Source organism: Jaculus jaculus, chromosome 8, assembly GCF_020740685.1.
Source record: "Jaculus jaculus isolate mJacJac1 chromosome 8, mJacJac1.mat.Y.cur, whole genome shotgun sequence".
Taxonomy (NCBI): Eukaryota; Metazoa; Chordata; class Mammalia; order Rodentia; family Dipodidae; genus Jaculus; species Jaculus jaculus.
In genome coordinates, this window is record NC_059109.1 from 141,299,012 (window position 1) to 141,319,055 (window position 20,044).

Below are 20,044 nucleotides of genomic sequence, written 5' to 3' on the forward strand. Positions count from 1 at the left end.
TATTTATTTTTATTTTCATTGCTGGAACTCAAAACCAAAGCTTTGTGCATACTAGGTAGGAGCTTTACCGCTGAGGTAAACTCTAGCCCAAAAATATTTTTTAAAATATTTATTTATTTGTGCATATGCACAGGAGGGAGGGAGGGAAACAGAAAGGAAGAATGGGAATGCCAGGGCCTCTAGCCACTGAAAACAAACTTCAGACTCATGCACCACCCTATGCATCTGGCTTTATGTGGGTACTGGGGAATCATACCCTGGTCATTAGGTTTTGCAGGCAAGTACCTTAACTGCTGAGCCATCTTTCCAACCCCCCCAATTTTTTCCTTTCTTTATTTATTTATGAGACAGAACGGGCACACCAGGGCCTCTAGCCACTGCAAACAAACTCATGTGCCACCATGTTAATCTGGCTTAACATGGGTTCTAGGGAATCAAACCTGGGTCCATAGGTTTCGCAGGCAAATGCCTTAACTGCTAAGCTATCTCTCCAGCCTCCAAAATGTTTAAGATGATTTACAAAGTCTTTTTTAAAAATATATTTTATTTTTATTTATTTAAGAAAGAGAACAAGGCAGAGGGAGAAAAAGAAGGGGTGTGCCAGGGCCTCCAGCCATTGCAAATGAACTCCAGGTGCATATGTCACCTTGGGCATGTGGTTTATGTGGGTCCTGGGAAATCAAACTGAGGTCCTTTGGCTTTGTAGGCAAGCACCTTAACCACTAAGCCATCCCTCCAGCCCCCCACCAAAGTCTTTTTTTTATTATTATTATTATTATTATGGGTTTTCAACGTAGGGTCTCAATCTAGCCCAGGCTGACCTAGAATTTACTATGTAGTCTTAGGGTGGCCTCGAGTTTACAGCAATCCTCCTACCTCTGCCTCCCGAGTGCTGGAATTAAAGGCGTGTGCCACCATGCCCGGCTTATTTATCATTATTGTTATTTTTGAGCCTGGTGTCGCTGTGTAACCCTGGTTAGTCTGATACTTGCTGTGTAGCCAAGCTGGGCTGGAACTCATGCAGTCCTACCTCAGTCTCCCAAATGGTGGAATTAGAGGTATGTACACTATGGCCAGCCCATTATCCTTTTTAATATCCCTTATGAGAATTTCTCCCTACATAGATCTCTACATAAGTTTGGGTCAGGTCACAATCACATTCCCAGTATCTGTCAGCTCCATTTCAACACTACTATACTACATGCTTTCCCTGATTTTTGGTTTTTCGAGGTAGGGTTTCATAGCCCAGGCTGACCTGGAATTCACTGCGTAGTCTCAGGGTGGCCTTGAACTCACGACGATCCTCCTACCTCTGCCTTCTTAGTGCTGGGATTAAATGTGTGTGCTACCCTGCCCAGTAATGCTTTCCATTTTTATAGGTTCCTCCATTTTCAGGAACTCTATCACAAACTACTTAATTTCCATCTCACCATACCCTGTGCCTATATCTTTTTTGGGGGGAGGAGGGGTTTGAGGTAGGGTCTTGCTATAGCTCAAGCTGACTTGGAATTCACTCTGTAGTCTCAAGGTGGCCTCGTACTCATGGTGATCTTCCTACCTCTGCCTCTCAAGTGCTGGGATTAAAGATGTGTGCCACCACACCTGGCTTCTATTTGTGTTTTGTAACTTTTATTTTGTTTATTTGAGAGAGATAGGAAGAGGCGGAGAGAAAGGGCATGCTAGGGCCTTCAGCCACTGTAAATGAACTCCAGACGCATGTGCCATCTTGTTTAATGGGTCTTGGAGACTCGATCCTGGGTCCTCTGGCTTCATAGGCAAATGCCTTAACTGCTAAGCCATCTCTCCAGCCCCTTTTAAATCTTAAAAAAAAAAAAAAAAAATTATTTCCTTAGACCTGTAAACTTTTTATTGACAATCCCCGTTAATACAATATATGTCATTTTCCCCTTTGTTATTATGCAGTTTGTGTGTAGGTAGCATCAGCCACTGTGAAGTCATGGGTGCCATGGCCACAGTGTGTCTGGGAGACATTATTGTAAAGCCCTCCTCCCCTTCCTTAGGTTCTTAAGTTTCTTTTTGGCTTTTTAAGATAGGGTCTTACTCTAGCTCAGGCTGACCTGGAGTTCAGTCTTAGGGTGGCCATGAAATTATGGTGATCCTCCTACCTCTATCTCCTGAGGGCGGGGGCCACCCTACCCTAAAAACTATCTTTTTTAAACATGTAATTTAGCTAGAAGCTAGGTATGGTGACTCATGCCTTTAATCTCAGCACTCTGGGTAGAAGCAGGAGGATTGATGTGAGTTTGAGGCCATCCTAAGACTACATAGTGAATTCAGGTCAGCCTAGGCTAAAGTGAAACCCTACCTCAAAAAAAAAAAAAAAAGTAGCCCTGCTTGTCTGTTACCTTTATGAGTTTACTGAGGTGGGATTTGGGAGGAAGAACACAGAGATAAGGTGCTCTTTTCATCACATCTACCAAGTGAATTGGCTTGGTATATAATTAATAGCATGGTTGTCAGTCATGACCTCCCTGGCTGAGACAGTTCCCAATAGTAACAGTCTCCTTCCCCATTATTTGTAAACTCTGGATGTAGCTTAGTAGTACGGTGCTTGTCCACCATACTGTGGTCTGGGAAATAAAAAGAACTGGGTATGGCGATGCATGCCTGTAGGGGAAGGGAAGGAGATTGCTTCAAGTTTGAGGCGAGCCTGGTCTATATAATGAGTTCCAGGCCAGCCAAAGCTACCTAATGAGACCCTGTCTCAAAAAAAAAAAAAAGTGGGCTGGAGAGATGGCTTAGTGGTTAAAACGCCTGCCTGCAAAGCCAAAGGACCCGGGTTCAATTCCCCAAGACCCACATAAACCAGATGTACAAGGTGGCACATGTGTCTGGAGTTCGTTCGTTTGCAGCAGTTGAGGGCCCTGGAGCGCCCATTCTTTCTTTATCTGCCTCTTTCGTGCTCTCACTCTCTCAAATAAATAAATTAATGAATTAAATTAAAAAAAAAAAAGACTAGGGAAATGGTTCAGTAGTTAAAGGCACTTGCTCTCAAGCTTGCTGTTGTAGTTACCTTCTCATTGCTGAGTCAAAGCACCCCACCAAAATCTGGTGATGAGAGGAAAGTTGTTTATTCTGACTTTTAGTCTTGAGGGCAAGCTCCGTGACGGCAGAGAAAAGATGGTAGAGCAGAAACTGGACATCACTTCCTTGTCACAGTAGGTGGCAAACAGCAGCAGGAGAGTGAGACATATTCTAGCAAAGGGGAGCTGGCTATAACGCCCCTAAGTCCACTCCACAGCACATCTCCTCTAGCAAGTCTCCACGTCCCAAATTGCTGTTGGCTGGGGATCAAGTATTCAGAACACATGGGTTTATGGAGAATATCGATTCAAACCACGACACCTGCGAACTGGAGTTTGGCTTCCTAGCATTTACGTGAAGCTGTGTTCAGCAACACACTATCAGCAAACCCAGCACAGCTACTTCAGCGGGAGGCCAGGTCAGGAGAATCTCTGAAAGGTGAGGGTCAGCCATCCTGGTGTTGAACAGAGAGACCTTGTCAGGGGCTGGAGAGATGGCTTAGTGGTTAAGGTGCTTGCTGGCAAAGCCTAAGGATTCGGGTTCAATTTCCCAATACCCATATAAAGCCAGATACATAAGGTAGCACATGCATCTGGAGTTCATTCACAGTGGCTAGAGGCCCTGGTGTGCCCATTCTCTCTTTCTCTCTCTTAAATACATAAAATAAACAAAATAAAAGAAAGAGAGAGACCCTGTTGAAAACAACATAGAAGTTAAGGATCTATACCCTGAGGCCAGGTGTGTGTGGGTCCCTCTGCCTCTGACCTGCACTGTTGCATGCATATAGTCACACACATCATTCACATGCACAAATTTAAAAAAAAAAAAAATGACAACCCATCAAATGGGAGAAACTGTTGGCGAGTTATAGTATCTGATAAAGGATGTATATTTTTAAAAAATTTATAAAATTAAAACCTCTTACTGAGCTGAGGATGTATCTCAGTTGGTAGAGTGCTTACGTAGCATGAACAAAGCCCTAGATTCAGTCCCCAGCACTGCATAAATCAGGTGTGGTGGTACACTACTGTAAGCGCAACACTCAGGAGGTGAGGCAGAAGATCAGAAGTTCAAAGTCATCTTCAGTTATGTCTTGAATTTGAGGCCAGCCTGTGCTACATGGGACCATGTCTCAAAAACAAATTTGCAGCCAGACGTGGTGTCGCATGCCTTTAATCCCAGCACTTGGGAGGCAGAGGTAGGAAGATTGCCGTGAGTTCGAGGCCACCCTGAGATTACGTAGTGAATTCCAGGTCAGCCTGGGCTAGAGTGAGACCCTACTTTAAAAGGAAAAAAAAAAAAAACAACTTGCAACTCAATAACAAGGCAAGTCCATTATAAAGAGGATCTAAGGGCATGGATTAGTGGATAAATTACTTATTGCACAACTCTGAGTACCTGAGTTCAAATCCCTAAACCCCATCTAAAAATCAGAAACTGGCTGGCTTCCATAATCCCAGTGTTCCTACTCTGAGCAATGAATGGGAGTGAGATGCCACTTTGTACAAGTCAGGATGGTTATGATGAAGAAGGTAGATAAAGACAAGTTTTGAGACCAAGCATATTTCCAGGCATTGTTTATGGAAACATAGGATGGTGCAGTCACTTTGGAAAACAAGCAGTGCCCATAACTACCCCAGGACCCTTGCCACAGGTTTGTCCTCTCACTTTTCAGAGGCTTCCTTTATATTCAGTTTTGCTTTTGTTGTTGTAATGAGTTGGGAAATAAGGTGGGGTGCATTCTCTGTTAATTTGGGATTGAAATTTCCACTTTTTGCCAGGCATGGTGGTGCACACTTTTAATCCCAGCACTTGGGAACCAGAGGTAGAAGGATTGCAGTGAGTTTGAGGCAACCCTGTGACTATCTAGTGAATTCCAGGTCAGCCTGGGCTAAAGCAAGACCCTACCTCAAACCACCCCCTCAAAAAAAAATTTGAAATTTCCACTTTTCCCTTTCATGTATTTCTTTATCTTGCCTGCTAACGGGCTCCTGCTTTTCTTTTTTTAAAAATATTTTATAGCCAGCCATGGTGATGCACGCCTTTAATCCCAGCACTCGGGAGGCAGAGGTAGGAGGATCATGATGAGTTCAAGGCCACCCTGAGACTACATAGTGAATTCCAGGTCAGCCTGGGCTAGAATGAAAGCCTACCTTGAAAAAAACCAAAAATATTATTATTATTTATTTTTATTAGAGACAGAAAGAGGAGGATAGAGAAAGAATGGACACATCAGGACCTCTAGCCACTGCAAACAAACTCCAGACACATGTGCCACTTTGTACATCTGGCTTACATGGGTACTGGGGAATCAAGCCTGGGTCCTTAGGCTTTGCAGGCAAGCACCTTAATCACTAAGCCATCTCTCCAGTCCCTCTTTTCTTTCTTTCCTTCCTTCCTTTCAGAGAGAGAGAGAGAGAGAGAATGGGCATGCCAGTGCCTCCAGCTGCTATAAATAAATTCCAGACACATGGACCACCTTGTACCTCTGGCTTATGTGGGTACTGGGGAATCAAACCTGGGTCCTTGGGCTTTGCAAGCAAGTGCCTTAACTGCTAAGCCATCTCTCTAGCACCCACTTTTCTTTTTTAAAAAATAGGGCCGGGCGTGGTGGCGCACGCCTTTAATCCCAGCACTCGGGAGGCGGAGGTAGGAGGATCACCATGAGTTCGAGGCCACCCTGAGACTGGATCACTGTAGGTAGGAGACCCTACCTCGAAAAACCAAAAGAAACAAAAATTTTTTTTGTAGTAGCCAAGAGTGGTGATGCATACCTTTAATCCCAGGCAGAAGTAGGTGGGTCACAGTGAGCTATAGTGAGACCCTGTTTTTCTTGAGGTAGGGTCTCACTCTAGCATAGGCTGACCTGGAATTCACTCTGCAGTCTCAGGGTGGCCTTGAGTTCACAGCGATCCTCCTACTTCTGCCTCCTGAGTGCTGGGATTAAAAGCATGCACCACCATGCCTAGTTTAAAAAAAAAAAAAGAACAAAATATTTTTGTATATTTGAGAGAGAGTGGGCATGCCATAGACTCTTGCCACTGCAAATGTACTTCAGGTGAATGTGCCACTTTATGCATCTGCCTTTATGTGGGTACTGAGGAATCAAACCCCCAGCAGGCTTTGCAGGCAAGCACCTTTAACCACTGAGCCATTTCCCCTGTCTGAGCCCCACTTTTCATCATGCAATGAGTGAATTCTTCGTCTTGTATAATAGAGGCTGGACAGTCTAGCCTCCTGCAGGCCAAGCTGGTCTCATGGTTTGCAAGCAAGCACCTGTTAACCCTGACCCATCATCTCTCCAACCCTAGATTTATAAATTATCAAGGATTACAAGAGAGTGATACCTATTTCTGCTATTTAATTTGTGAGCAGAAACAAATTTAGAAGGATTTTTAATCTCTTTGGCTCTGTGGTAAAACCCTTCGTATTGGAGAAGTAGGATGAATGCGTAATTTTTTGTTTCCTCTCTCAGTTTTCAAATATGGGAGTTTGAGTTGATCTCTAACTTATATCTGGTTGCTTGCCATCTTCAGGAGGGGATGTATATAAACGTCTTTGCTGAATTCATGTACTTAAATGTACATTGCCAGTCTCACTGCTGAGGTTCAGTGTCCCTATGCAATTTTCAAGTTTGCTTTGGCATCCTGCTGACCTGGTCCAGGCAATTTCTCAGATTACTCTACTTCCCGCCTAGACCTGGCATTACCAAATGTCCAGATGCTCTGACTTCCCTTCATGGGTGGAGCACCCTTGCCCACAGTGTAGGTACCCATGGTTCTGGTAGTCACTGTCCAGATGTTTTTTCGAGGTCACTGAGTGCAAAGCTAGGAGGAGTCTTGGGTATGTGGGTGCATTTGTGTGTGTCTCTCATCTGAAGCACCTGTGCTGTCACACGCAGTTCAAATGGGGACTGCAATATGCCAACTAGCTTCCCTACCACTCACTCTGCCTTCTATGCCTGGAGCCTTGAGGCCACAGCCAGAGTTAGATTGATATAGGATTGCACAGCACTGTTTTCTTTTGTCCAGGGCTGAACATGGAGCTGGAAAACATTGCGAAGCTGAAGAGTAAGTGTTGCCCTTCCTTTCCTGTGTTGCTGGGCAGGGCATGCCCCTGACATGCCTTTGACTTGCAGTGATCCTGCTTCGCCTGGAGGGGGCTATTGATGCTATCCAGCTGCCTGGAGATGACAGTGGAGTCACTAAGCCCGGGAGGTGAGGTTTACCCCAGGTCTTGCCCAGTGCTTCACTCAGTAGTAGGGTCTGTGTTCAGTTTTTAAGGCCTAGGAGGGGTTGCCAGCTTTGTGTATGGTCACCAAGAACACTGGGAGTGATAGCACACAATTCTGTAGTGTATCTTCCAGCCACTTCCCTGCATTCTGCCTATCTCCTTGTTGGCAGGGCAGGTGCCTATTAGAATAAGACTTTCACTTTAGGATCATTAGTGCCATTATCCCAGGTAGGGCTCTAAGAGGCCCAGAAGGTTCTGTGTATTCCACAAGTTTCTGTTTTTCTGGGCAACTCTGAGCACATAGCCAGTGGTCTGAGTATGTATACCAGGGCTGAGTATATTGAGGATATAGTATGTTCTGGGTTCTTGGGCTTCCTTCCTTCTCCTGAACCAGTCTGTTTCTCTGAGCTCTAACCTTTGTAGGTGGTGCTCCCAGCTGCTTCTAAATAAGTCAGATGTAGCAACTTAAGAAGATTCGGACCTGGTTCCTCAGCCCTCTGCCTGTACCCCAAAGCCCTACCATAATGCCACTTCTCCTGGCTTCTCCTACCCCCTTTCCATCTCTTTCTACTCAGAGGTATTGCTTCTAAAAAGCCTTTCAGGACCCCCACTAATCTCATCCCTGTTGTGCTTGGGTCTTTTCTTTGTCATGTGGCTCTCATATCAGTGCTGGCTATACTCTACCCACCTGGAAGCTGTTGAGGGCAGAAGCCTCTTCCAGTGTTGGCCTCCCTGGAGGGCTCATTGTTTCTGAGGAAATTTAAAAGGTCATTCACTTGTTGGTTCCCAAAAGGCACACCTGGTCTCCCTGCCAGACTTGAAGCTTCTATTCTTCTCTGGCAGCTACATCTTCGAGCTATTTGCTGAAGCCCAGATAACATTTCAGACCAAGAGCTGCATCCTGGAGTCACTGGAGCAGATCATCCAGTACCTGGCAGGACGTGAGTCTGGCTCTCAGCACGAACTGTATGAGGCCTGTGGATTTGCAGAAAAAAGCTGGGCAGGAGTTGCCACTCTATACCAGCAGTCAGCCTTTGTTCTTTTGGGACAAGGTCTGTTACATATCCCAGACCTGCCTTGAAGTAAAGATGTCCCTTCCTTTGCCATTAAAGTCTTCTACCTGGAGTGCCCCTAGCTGCTACCTGGTACTGGAACAGTGTCTAGGGTGGAGTCATAGGAGTGCTACTGAGCCCAGCTGGCTTCCTTTTTTTTTTGTTTTGTTTTTCAAGGTGGGTCTCACTCTAGCTCAGGCTGACCTGGAATTCACTATGTAGTCTCAAGGTGGCCTAGAACTCTCAGCGATCTTCCTATCTCTGCCACCCGAGTGCTGGGATTAACAGTGTGTGTCACCATGCCTGGCTATTCCACTTTTTATGTCTGGCTTACATGGGTGGCTTGAGAATTGAATCATGGTTGGCAGGCTTGGTAAGCAAGCACCTTTAACTGCTGAGCCACCTTCCCAGCTTCTAGTTAGCCTCCCCCCCCCCCTTTTTTGAGGTGGATCTCTAGCTCAGGCTAACCTGAAATTTACTATGTAGTCTTAGCATGGCCTTGAATTCTCTGACCTCTGCCTCCCAAGTACTGGGATTAAAGGTGTGCACCAACATGCCTATCTTTCTAGTTCCCTTTTAAGAAGGAATAGCAGAGGCCTCTGTGAGCTCAGTGAGCTATGGCCTCCTCTGGCTTCTTCCCTTTGCCACTCAGCTACCCTTGCTGCTTAGTTGTGTGGTTTCCCAGGCATAGTTTTTATACAGGCTACTCTGGGGAACCCTCTTCTGCTGAGTGGAGTCTTGCAAGGTTTGCAGTGCTGGACCCAGTGGCTTCTGCCAGGCCCTGGCGAATGGCAGCTCCTCAACTGTTTGACTTTTGGGGCCTGGACTCCTTTGGAGATATAAGGCAGAGCTTGGAAGTGTGGTTGTTCTGACTTGTGTCATGAGATCTCTGCTTGTATGGCTATCAGCTCCCCACTATCCCCACAGGTACTGGTGTATTCACAAACACAGTTGGGTTGCAGAAGCTTGTGGACATCATCCAGGTAGGAGACTGCTTTTATTCCTGGTGAACGTGGTGGCAGGGGCTTCAGAGATCAGTCAAAAGCGCCCAGACCACATGTCCAATTTTTAAACTATAGTCCTTTGGGGGAAGATTGGGGAAGGTGGGTCTAACCTGCTTAGCTGTTCAGTTGCACATCCAGGGTTGTGCCTCAGGACAAGTGTGCTGTGGAGAGAGAGGGCCTAGCGCTAGCACTCTGAGCCTGCCAGAGCCCTTTGGGATAGGACCTCCTTGTTAATAGGCAGGCTCAGTAGTTCCAGATGGCCTCAGGCTTGGAGAAATATAAAGACAGATGAGTTCCCACATAGCTTCTCAGGGAAAAGACAAACGGGCCCTGTGGGTGCAGTGTTCTGTGGGTGCCTGGCATAAAGGGGTGAAGACTGTAGTCACTAATAAAGATGTGGAGTTCCTGGCAGAGAAACACATGGACTCCTTCCCATCATGTTGGATCTCCTTCTCCTCTGTGCTATTCAGTGTTACCCTTCTCCCTTGCTTGTCTGACTTCAGCTGTCCTCAGGTCCAGTGCAGCCATGCCCTTAGCTCTAGTGGGTGAGCTAGGCCTGACCAAGCAGTTGAGGGTGAGCTTAGTGTTGAAATCTCTGGGAAGCTTCTCTGCTGAGATTTGCTAGGTTTTTAGTAGCATGCCATAGGATCCTTGGCAGAGCTATCGATCCTGGGAGAATGAGGCATGGGTCATTCCCCCCACTTCCCCTGTCAGATAGTAATATGTGAAGTCATCTGGGTACTTCTGCCCAGATTGTACCTCCAGATCACTGGAGGCCATGGCTAGTGGGCAAGAGGTGCTTGGGGCATGTGACCACCAGGTGTTGCTCCTGCTGGGGAGACATTATGAATGCCCAGGTCCTCAGCCTATCCATGATCACAGTATGGTTGCTTCTGTCTCAGGAGCCAAACACATGTGGCAAGAAGGGCAAGCTGAGTGTGTACTCAGGCCTACTTCCCCATAGCCAGCTTTCTGAAAAGGAACATCATAACCTCTGCTTTCTACTCTGTGAAGGGGAAATTGGTTGGAAAGATAGGACTGCGAACATTTTGTGAGAGGAGGAAAGTTCCATTATGCCTTTGTCCTAGTGGACTGGGATGTCCCTCCCCAGCACTTCCTCATGGGCACAGTTGGTACCTCATGGCTTCTACTGCCCAGGATTGTGGCCTGAGCATTACTTGTGGGTCTGTGGGTCCTGACTGTACCACCTCACTGTGCCATTCTGCCCTAGAGCCTGTTTAGCCCCTAGTATGGGAGGCCCTGTGCCTTCTAGACAGACTGTCATCCTCTGTGGACCAGCAGGCCTTGTGTCAGGAGCGGCTCTTGGAAATCTACTTTTCCCCTTCCCGTAGGGACCCTGATCTCAACTTCAGCCATAGCTACAAGGTAGAGGCCTGTTGCTTCCATACTCAGGACTCTCCTCCCTAGAACATGGCTTTCTACCTCCCATTTATGAAGAAGGTCTCCCCCTTGTTCCTGTTCCTTGGAACCCAGAACTGCTCACTTAAAGCTTGGAATTTCCTCTGGCATCTGTCTGTAAGAGTCTCTGTCCCCCTTTCCCACCCTGGGGTGCTGTGCTAGCTAGATTATCACTGGCATGCCCCTCAGCTCTAGTACAGGTGATTGACTAATGAGTTGCTCATCAGCAATGGGTGACTGGTGAGTTGCTCATCAGCTGCAGGATAGGTGACTAGTGAGTTGCTCATCCCACAGCTGCTTCCTGTACAAATGCAAATACTAGGGGTTCCTGTCAGGACATGGGAGTGTGCAAAGCAGCAACTAGCCTCAAAGTGAGATGCCAGCCAGACTTTGTAAGGTCAGAGAGAGTCAGCCAGAGGCAGAGCCTGCAGCTTTCAGAACAGGGAGACCCCCACCACTTTCCAGGGTCAGACATGTAATGAACATTCATATACATGTACAAATTCGTACACCTCCTTCAGACCTATTTGGTGTGCCAGAGCTGATGTGTCAGTGTGATCTGGAGATGTTTTCCTCTCATTTTGTGTGTGTGTGTGTGTGTGTGTGTGTGTGTGTGTGTGTGTGTGTGCGCGCGCACACCTTAGCCACTAAGCCATCTCTCCAGCCTTTGAGTCGTCTTTTTAGCCCTTACTGACTTCTTTGTTTAAAAATGAGTGTTGTAAGGCCAGGCATGGTGACGCTGGCCTTTAATCCCAACACTCAGGAGACAGTGGTAGGGGGATCGCCACAGTTCGAGGCTACCCTGAGACTACATAGTGAATTCCAGGTCAGCCTGAGCTAGAGTGAAACCCTACCTCAAAAACAGAAAAAAGTAAAAAGCGTTGTAGATTCTGAGAAAAACCCATAGTTGCCATGAGGGCTCCTGTGGGTCAAGGAGCTCTGTTCTCTCCGGTGGTTCCTTGAGTCCATAATGGGTAAGAGTGTCTCTAGCTTCCCCACACAGGCCCAGTCTTTACCTCCAGTCCCCCTCACAGTTGTGCATATGTGACAGGGGTGAGACTGATGGAGAGTGTTCCATGCTGATGAGTCCCCAAAGGCCAGAGCCTGGGAAGACACAGAAATGTCCTTAGAAAACATGAGGCCCTGTTGGCCCAGCCCTGGTTGGAAGCTGGACCTATCTTCTGGTGCTGCTGGGGCAGGTACATGGCTGCCCTGCAGAGCATTGCCTGGGGGTTTCCTCACACATCCTGAGGGGTTTCCACTCATAGCATTGTTAGGCATAAACCAGTAGATCCCTGGGGTATGGGTGGCAGGCGTCTACTTTTTCTGTGGTGTTTGACTTTCTGGCTTCTTTATGCTGCCGTCAGCATTGTTTTACTGGTGATTCTCATTTACTTTGGTTTTAGTAAGTTCTGATAGTGGCCAGAACAAATTCCTTCCTGTTCATATAAACTGTCCTGGTAATTTCTCTATTGGGTGAAGTTGGAGTCAGCTTGCTCATGGCTTTTAGAAATCCATCTGTGATCTTGGCTTGAATTTCTAGATTAATTTGGGATCCCAAGAGGCACAGAGGGGAGGGAGGCCAAGTAAGGGACCTTCAGGCTGTTACACTCCTTCCATGTGCAGAAGACTTCTGCTGCGTGGGGGGGGGGGGGTGCAGGGATGAAATCTGGGGCCACCCAGAGGAGGAGACAACAGAGGTGAGTCACTGGTCCTTGGCCTGGGTATGCTATCCAGCTGGATTGTGGGGCAGGTGAGCATCTGTCCTCTGAGTACAGTGATGACTCAGAAGGACAACAAAAGTGTGCTGGGCCAAGTGGCTTCAATTTCTGTGTCACTATGAAGAAGCTTGTGCTCTCACCTCAGTCCCCTGACCCTTGTGCTGTGCTGCTTTCCTTTCAGATTGTGTTCAGTGTGGACCCCCCTGAGGGCAGCTCTGGTTCTATAGTGGGGCTAGGCGTCTCACAGTCCTATAAGGTAAGAGCAGTTTCAAAGAAGTGGGCAAGTCTGAGATGTCTCCCAGGTCTGGGGGTTGGGGGAGGGTTCTGTTTCTAGGACCTAGGCAAGCATATATGTACACTAATCCCTCCAGGTACACATACATCCTGATACCAGCCACCGGAAGGCAGGTCAGCAGTTGGATACCTGGAGCACCACTACATCAAGGAAACAAGGTCTGGGGCTGAGCCATGCTCCTTTGCCCAACCTCTGAATATTGGCATCATGGTGCCTGGAGCCAGGCACACTGTGGTCCTACTTGCCCTCTGAAAGCAAGCCAGAGTCCTTAGAAAAGGTCTAAGACACTGTTAACTGCCCAGAGTCACCCAGTGAGCAGTGAAAGAGCAGGGTCCAGCAAGGCCTCTCCTTTCTGGCCCAGGATACACTTCTTTAGGCTAAGGCAGGTTAGTATTGACCTGTACAGCAAAGCATTGCTGTCACCCTTCATCTAGCAGAGCCATGGTCAGACCCTTTAAATCCTGCCTCATTCTTCAGTAGACTACACCCCAAGGTCATATCTGAAGGGCAGGTACCTGACCTTGTTGCCTGCAGTGAGCTCTTGAATCTCTGTCTCATATGCATCCTGAGTATCCACTACTTTGTGTCTCAGAATCTGTCAGTGCCACTGGGGTTGTTGTGCATATGGGCTAGGGCCCTTCGATTACTCTCCATGTTATCTGAGCTCTGGTGTCCTTGGGTGCAGCCTATTCCACTCCCACCCCCAACATACACACAGTGTTTAGCCCAGCCTGCCAACTAAGTAGGTCTGGCTTCACAGCTGGGGCTGTGGCAATCACTAATTCAGGTAATGCTCAGCTTTCATGCCAGGTGTGTCCCTCAGCCAGGCTCCAACCCTGCCTAGCCCCTATATCTCTCTTCACATTCTCTAGCAAGGCCTTGCCTTTGAGCTTTCTCTGTGCCTACCTTTCTCTTTTTGTGGACAGCTCTTTGTTGGGCTGCGCTTGGACTTACAGGTTGTAGCCTTAGCAGAAGCAAGCCAGTGGAGCCTGTGGAGGTGCTATGTCAGTCAGTCTGGCCTGGGGGAAGGAAAGAGCTAAGGGTGAGGCAAGGTTGGTAGGAGCTATGGTATGGTTCTGCTTGCAGTGGCATCCTTGAAGCCCAAAGTGCCCTCTTCCAGTAAGTGTCCTAGCTGAGGGTGAAGCTATAGAAAGCTGATTTGGGGGCTAGAGAGAGGCTTAGCATTTAAGCGCTTGCCTGTGAAGTCTAAGGACCCTAATTCAAGGCTTATTTCCCCATAAGCCAGATGCACAAGGTGGCATATGCATATGGAGTTCATTTGCAGTTGCTAGAGGCCCTGGTGCGCCCATTCTCTGTCTCTCTCTGCCTCTTTCTGTCTCTGTCATTCTTAAATAAATTAATAAAATAAACAAAAATTGGGCTGGAGGGATGGCTTAGCGGTTAAGGCATTTGCCTACAAAGCTAAAGGACCCAGGTTTGATTCCCCAGGACCCATGTTAGCCAGATGCATAAGGGGCGCACACGTCTGGAGTTCTGTTGCAATGGCTGGAGACCCTGGCATGCCCATTCTCTTTCCACCCCATCTTTGTCAAATAAATAAATAAAAATAATTTTTTAAGCTGATTAGGGTGTTGAGGTGCTGGAGGGAGGGAATAGGATGTGTGGTCCCTGCTTTTGAAATCATGAGATTTTTCAGAAGTAGCCCTCTTGGTAGAGTCCATGGGAAGTTAACTTACTGAAGGAGACAGCTGCTTCGTAGGCAGCCCCAGAGTCCCTGGGCAGGGCAGGTTCCATTCCAGAATGGAGAAACTTCTCAATGAGAAAAAGGCCTTTCCTTTTCCAAGAAATCCCTTCTTTTCTGGCTTCTGGATTTGCCTTCAGTATTTTTTTTTTTTTTTTTTTTGGTTGGGGCTTAGCGGTTAAGGTGTTTGCCTGCAAAGCCAAAGGACCCAGGTTCAATTCCCTCGGACCCATGAAAGCCAGGTGCACAAGCGGCACATGCGTTTGGAGTTCGTTTGCAGTGGCTACCGGCCCTGGCATGCCCATTCTCTTTCTGTCTGTCTTCTATCTCTCTCTCTGCTTGCAAATAAATAAATAATTAAAAATATATTTTATTTATCTGAAAGAGAGTGTATAAGCATACCAGGACCTCCAGCCACTGCAGATGAACCCCGTACATATACACCACCTTGTGCATCTGGTGTATGTGGGTACTGAGGAGTAGAACCTGGGTCTTTAGGTTTTGCATGCAAGTACCTTAACCACTAAAGCCATCTCTCCCAGCCTCTCTTCAGTACCTTTTAAAGTTGTTCTTTTGGCATTTAAATTTCTGGAGTTTCCAGGGACCACCAGGAGCAAGCTGCAGGCAGTGTGCAGTGTTTCAGTTGATCAGGCACTGTTAGGAATTGTGGCCTTCCATCTGAACCAGTGACCTAGCCTTCTGCTAATGTGAACAGTCTGGGAACTCGTTCTCTTTTTAAGGGTCATGCTTGGAAGGTCACAAATTTGGGTGCTGTTTCCTTCCTGTGTGCTTTTGGCTGAGTGGCTCTAAGCCCAGTGTCACTTGTTACAGTTTCTGTAAAAGTTTTGGGTTGGGACCAGCTGACCTCTCAAGGTATCCTTCAGAGTCCTCCTGGGCCTGTCTCCAATTACCTGGACTTGTGAGGGAAGGGCCAGGTTACAGGCTGGGCTTAGGCTTGACCTAGCCCTTTGTCCTCCTGACTTGTGCCCTGGGCCTGTATCACTGTGGCAGCTTGCTTGCTTGATGTGGAGTAGATGGAGAGGATCATGGACTCCAGTCCTGACCTCACACCCCATTCTTCTACAGGGAAGGTACTGAGCTACTGGTGCTTCAGCCCTGGCCACAGCATGCGTGAGCTGGTCCACCAGGGTGTCCACACCATCATCCTCACCAGTGGCACGCTGGCCCCACTGTCCTCCTTTGCCCTGGAGATGCAAATGTACGGTTCATCCCTGACTAGAGGCTGAAACACTAGGAAAATGCTGGGTGGGGTGTGACCTGGGCTTCAGGGGTCTCTGTGGGCCACAGTGCGGTGTGGCCAAGGAAGGGGTTCCAGATCTCTGAGGCCATCCACTGTCTGTTTCCCCGGCCATGTCCAGCCCATTTCCAGTCTGCTTGGAGAACTCACATGTCATTGACAGACACCAGCTCTGGGTGGGGGTTATCCCCAAAGGCCCTGACGGGGTCCAGCTGAGCTCTGCTTATGACAAACGGTAAGGGGCTCTGGTTTCTAGGACTTTCTGCATTGTGGTGGGGTTGTTAAAGTTTGGGCCTCTCATAGTAACAATGTTTTTGACTATGCAGGTTTTCTGAGGAGTGCTTGTCCTCCCTGGGGAAAGCTCTGGGTAAGTGCCATTCCACACAGGAGCCTGTGACCCCAGGAAGCCCTTGCTCCCAACTGTCCCTGTGCTAGGCTCCCTGCCCTATTCCATGTAGTCTGGGGACCCCACTCCTTGAGAGCCCCTGTAGGCCTTGGAAGTCCTCCAGGCCCTGCCTTGACCACTGCCATGGCCTTTCCAGGTAACATCGCACGTGTGGTACCCCATGGGCTTCTGGTCTTCTTTCCTTCCTATCCTGTCATGGAGAAGAGCTTGGAGTTCTGGCAAGTGTGTCCTCTCCACATGCCCTAAGGGTCTCCCCAAATACCTGAATGTCCAGACAAGGAGGGTGGACAGAGCTAGGACACAAGGCTGTAACTGCAGCTCTTGTCTGTCCACATTCTGGCCTCTTTCTCCCGCAGGCCCGAGACTTGGCCAAGAAGGTAGAGGGACTGAAGCCTCTATTTGTGGAGCCCAGGAACAAAGGCAGCTTCTCAGAGGTCTGTGCCAGACTAGGGTCCAGGATCTGCTAGGGCTTCCCTCTACCACACTTGGAGGAGCCAGGCTGCCACTTCAGGGGCCTGTGTTTCTCCCTAGCCCCTGGAGTGTGTCTTTTTTTTTTTTTTTAAGAAAACACTGGCATGGTTTAGCATGGTGATGGTGGCAGCTGACCCTTGTGTCTTGAGTGAGGCACCAGCAGTGACTTGCTGTGGAGTTCCAGTTTAAAAAAAAAAATCCCCCTGGGAAATACTGGACAGGCTCTGGGTGCTGGGTTTGGTTCTGTGGGAGTCATGAAGGTGCTTTTTTTCTAAACACTGCTGTCCCACCCAGCTGGGACCATCCTTCCTCTGGGAAATCTGGGGTCTCACTTGAGAAGGAAGATAGGACAGGGGCTCAAACTTGTCTGACCACCTTCCCTTCTAGGTCATTGATGCCTACTACAAGCAGGTTGCCTCTCCTGGTTCTAGTGGGGCTACTTTTCTAGCTGTGTGCCGGGGCAAGGTGAGGTTCTGCAGGTCATTTCACCCTGCCTGCCTACCTATTTCCTTGTGCAGACATCGAAGAGATTAGGAGGGAGTGGTATTGAGGAAGTTCATAGCATGGCAGTGCTGACATAGGGTGCCATGGACCCTGCTGAGGATCTGACCCAGGAATAGAACTTCCTTTTGCCTTGCCATCCCTGGGAGGCTTGGGTCATGGTTGATCCCCAGACCTGGGTGGAAGCCAGCAGGATAGAATGTTCATTGCCTATTCCTAGGCCAGCGAGGGCCTGGACTTCGCAGACATGAATGGTCGCGGTGTGATTGTCACGGGCCTCCCATATCCCCCACGCAAGGACCCCCGAGTTGTCCTCAAGATGCAGTTCCTAGATGAGATGAAGGGCAGGAGTGGGACTGGAGGCCAGGTGAGCTGCCACAGGGCTGGAGGTGGGTGGGTTTGGAGTTCAAGAGCCCTTGTGACCAAGTCTTGTTCCTGTAGTTCCTCTCTGGGCAGGAGTGGTACCGGCAGCAGGCATCCAGGGCTGTGAACCAGGCCATTGGGCGAGTTATCCGACACCGACACGATTATGGTGCTGTCTTCTTATGTGACCACAGGTGCAGGCAGTGTTCCATTGGCCACCTCCTTTTCCTCATATTACTTCAAGGCCCCTGGACACTTCTCTACATGAGACCCCCTAGTAGCTTTTCTGGCTTTGCTAGTAGGAACTGTTCCTTCACTTTGGGACCTAAGAGCAGTGACTTGGCTATGTGGTAGGGCTGACCTTTAGCCCTTGTGGCAGAGGACTGGAACTGATGGCCATATGCCTTCTAGGTTTGGCTATGCTGATGCCAGGGCCCAGTTGCCTTCCTGGGTGCGACCCTACCTCAAGGTGTATGATAACTTTGGCCATGTTGTCCGAGATGTGTCCCAGTTCTTCCGTGTTGCTAAGAAAACTGTGAGTTCCCAAATGCCCTAGTAACTGCCTGTGATCTGCTCAAGGAGGGGCTAAGGTCCCTTCTCTGAGGAGCCATAGAAGCAAGTCCCACTTATCCTTATGTTTCTACAGTTACCTGCACCAGCCCCCCATGCTACAGCCTCAAGTGTGGTTAAGGGAGAAGCTGCTGTCGGAGTGGCTACATTGTCCAGCCCCTTCCTGTCCACCAGGAAAGCCATGTGTCTAGATTTACATGTGCCCAGCTTAAGGCAGAGGTCCACAGGTAGGTGAGGCTAAGTATAGGCCATGTGGTAGACTCAGCAGCCTTACTTTCTGATAAGCTTTGTGTATGCACTTACAGAGTCACCAGCTGTCAGCAATCCTGAGAGCGGCATGTGTGTGGAATATGAACAGCCAGTCTCTGCCCAGCAACAGCCCATTGGGCTTCTGGCTGCCTTGGAACACAGTGAACAGAAGGCCGAGATGCCTGGGGAGGAGGTGCAGAGCAGGGTAGGGTGGCTGTGTATAGACATGGCCCTGCTCATTTGGCCATAAACACCTTTCACGTACTTCTTTAGATCTCTTTCCCAGCATGCAGGTGAACTAGTGGGAGATTTTAGCATCCCCAGCCATTCTGTGCCTCATCCCAGGCCCTTCGCTTCTAGGCAGAGGTGTTCCTCTGCTCTCATGATGTCACCACCATGTTGTAGTTCCATGGTGGGTCAGTCTGCCACAGTACATTCAATCTGGCACTTTCTGCCACCTGCTGTATCTAAAGCTGATTTTTGTCCAGACCTGGGATGTATGGGTGAGATTTCATGTTACTCCTTTTCCCTTGAGGCTTTTACCTAAATGCATGTATGTAAATTCCTTGTTCTGATGGAGCTCTCATCTTTCCATTCCCACTCTGTAGGCCTCTGGCATGAGCCCCAGACATGGACAGTTACAGTTACCACAGACATGTCACCTGTGTATATCTATACTGCTCCCTGCAAGCTACAAGGGTTGCAGACATGCCATAAAAGAGACAGTCCTAGGGGCTGGAGAGATGGCTTAGCAGTTAAGCGCTTGCCTGTGAAGCCTAAGGACCCCGGTTCGAGGCTCGGTTCCCCAGGTCCCACGTTAGCCAGATGCACAAGGGGACACACGCGTCTGGAGTTCGTTTGCAGAGGCTGGAAGCCCTGGCGTGCCCATTCTCTCTCTCCAACTATCTGTCTTTCTCTCTGTGTCTGTCACTCTCAAATAAATAAATAAATAAAAATTTGAAAGAAAAAAAAAAAGAGAGACAGTCCTAGTGTTGTCACCAGAGTTTGAGCATAGTACCCCCCCCTTCAGACCTCTGTTCAGGCTCTAGCTAATGGTTTCTGGAGCTTCAGGAGGATGTCACAGGTACTCTGGTACTCTTGAGTTTGAGTTGGACCACATCTATTTCTTCCTCAGGCACTCAGCTCCTCAACCCTTTCCTTTCGGTGTGAGAAGAGACCATCAGTTGAGCATAGAGGAGGAAAGAAAAAGGTCAGGCTGGTCAGCCACTCGGTACGTAAGTTATCTCCCCCATCTTGGCTGCTTGTGGGCAGGTCAGGAAATTTGGCTGATGTCCATAGCCCCAACTGAGTAGGTATGTGGCCATACTTCCTGAATAACTGTGATGTTAAGAATTTGGGGGTTCCAGTTTATAGTCCCTTCTATAGGCAGCATGAGACTCTTTATTTTATTTTTTATTATGTTCTTTTTTATATTATTTTTTATTGACAACTTCCATAATTGTAAACAATATCCCATGGTAATTCCTTCCCTCCCCCCACTTTCCCCTTTGAAACCCCAGTCTCCATCATATCCCCTCCCCCTTCAATCAGTCTTTCTTTTGGTTTTTTGGTTTTTCAAGGTAGGGTCTCACTATAGCCCAGGCTGACCTGGAATTCACTATGGAGTCTCAGGGTGACCTTGAACTCACAGCGCTCCTCCTATCTCTGCCTCCCTTCCCTAGTGCTGGGATTAAAGTTGTGTACCACCACGCCCTGCTTAATCAGTCTTTCTTTTATTTTGATGTCATGATCTTT

General features: G+C 48.2%; 1 protein-coding gene across 6 annotated transcripts in view; it reads left to right on the plus strand.

The window, feature by feature from the left end:
* The window catches only part of Rtel1 (regulator of telomere elongation helicase 1), a 56,387-nt gene that overhangs the window by 30,655 nt on the left and 5,688 nt on the right, over window positions 1–20,044 (plus strand). For all 6 annotated transcript variants that reach the window (XM_045156341.1, XM_045156342.1, XM_045156346.1 and 3 more), the window contains exons 11-28: window positions 7,077–7,115; window positions 7,184–7,262; window positions 8,122–8,219; window positions 9,258–9,313; window positions 12,656–12,730; window positions 12,846–12,927; window positions 15,558–15,690; window positions 15,851–15,964; window positions 16,056–16,096; window positions 16,272–16,357; window positions 16,492–16,569; window positions 16,994–17,071; window positions 17,328–17,474; window positions 17,549–17,664; window positions 17,882–18,005; window positions 18,117–18,267; window positions 18,346–18,494; window positions 19,425–19,520. In XM_045156341.1, the coding sequence (XP_045012276.1) occupies window positions 7,077–7,115; window positions 7,184–7,262; window positions 8,122–8,219; window positions 9,258–9,313; window positions 12,656–12,730; window positions 12,846–12,927; window positions 15,558–15,690; window positions 15,851–15,964; window positions 16,056–16,096; window positions 16,272–16,357; window positions 16,492–16,569; window positions 16,994–17,071; window positions 17,328–17,474; window positions 17,549–17,664; window positions 17,882–18,005; window positions 18,117–18,267; window positions 18,346–18,494; window positions 19,425–19,520 (1,742 nt within the window). The remainder of the gene's footprint in view (window positions 1–7,076; window positions 7,116–7,183; window positions 7,263–8,121; window positions 8,220–9,257; window positions 9,314–12,655; window positions 12,731–12,845; window positions 12,928–15,557; window positions 15,691–15,850; window positions 15,965–16,055; window positions 16,097–16,271; window positions 16,358–16,491; window positions 16,570–16,993; window positions 17,072–17,327; window positions 17,475–17,548; window positions 17,665–17,881; window positions 18,006–18,116; window positions 18,268–18,345; window positions 18,495–19,424; window positions 19,521–20,044) is intronic.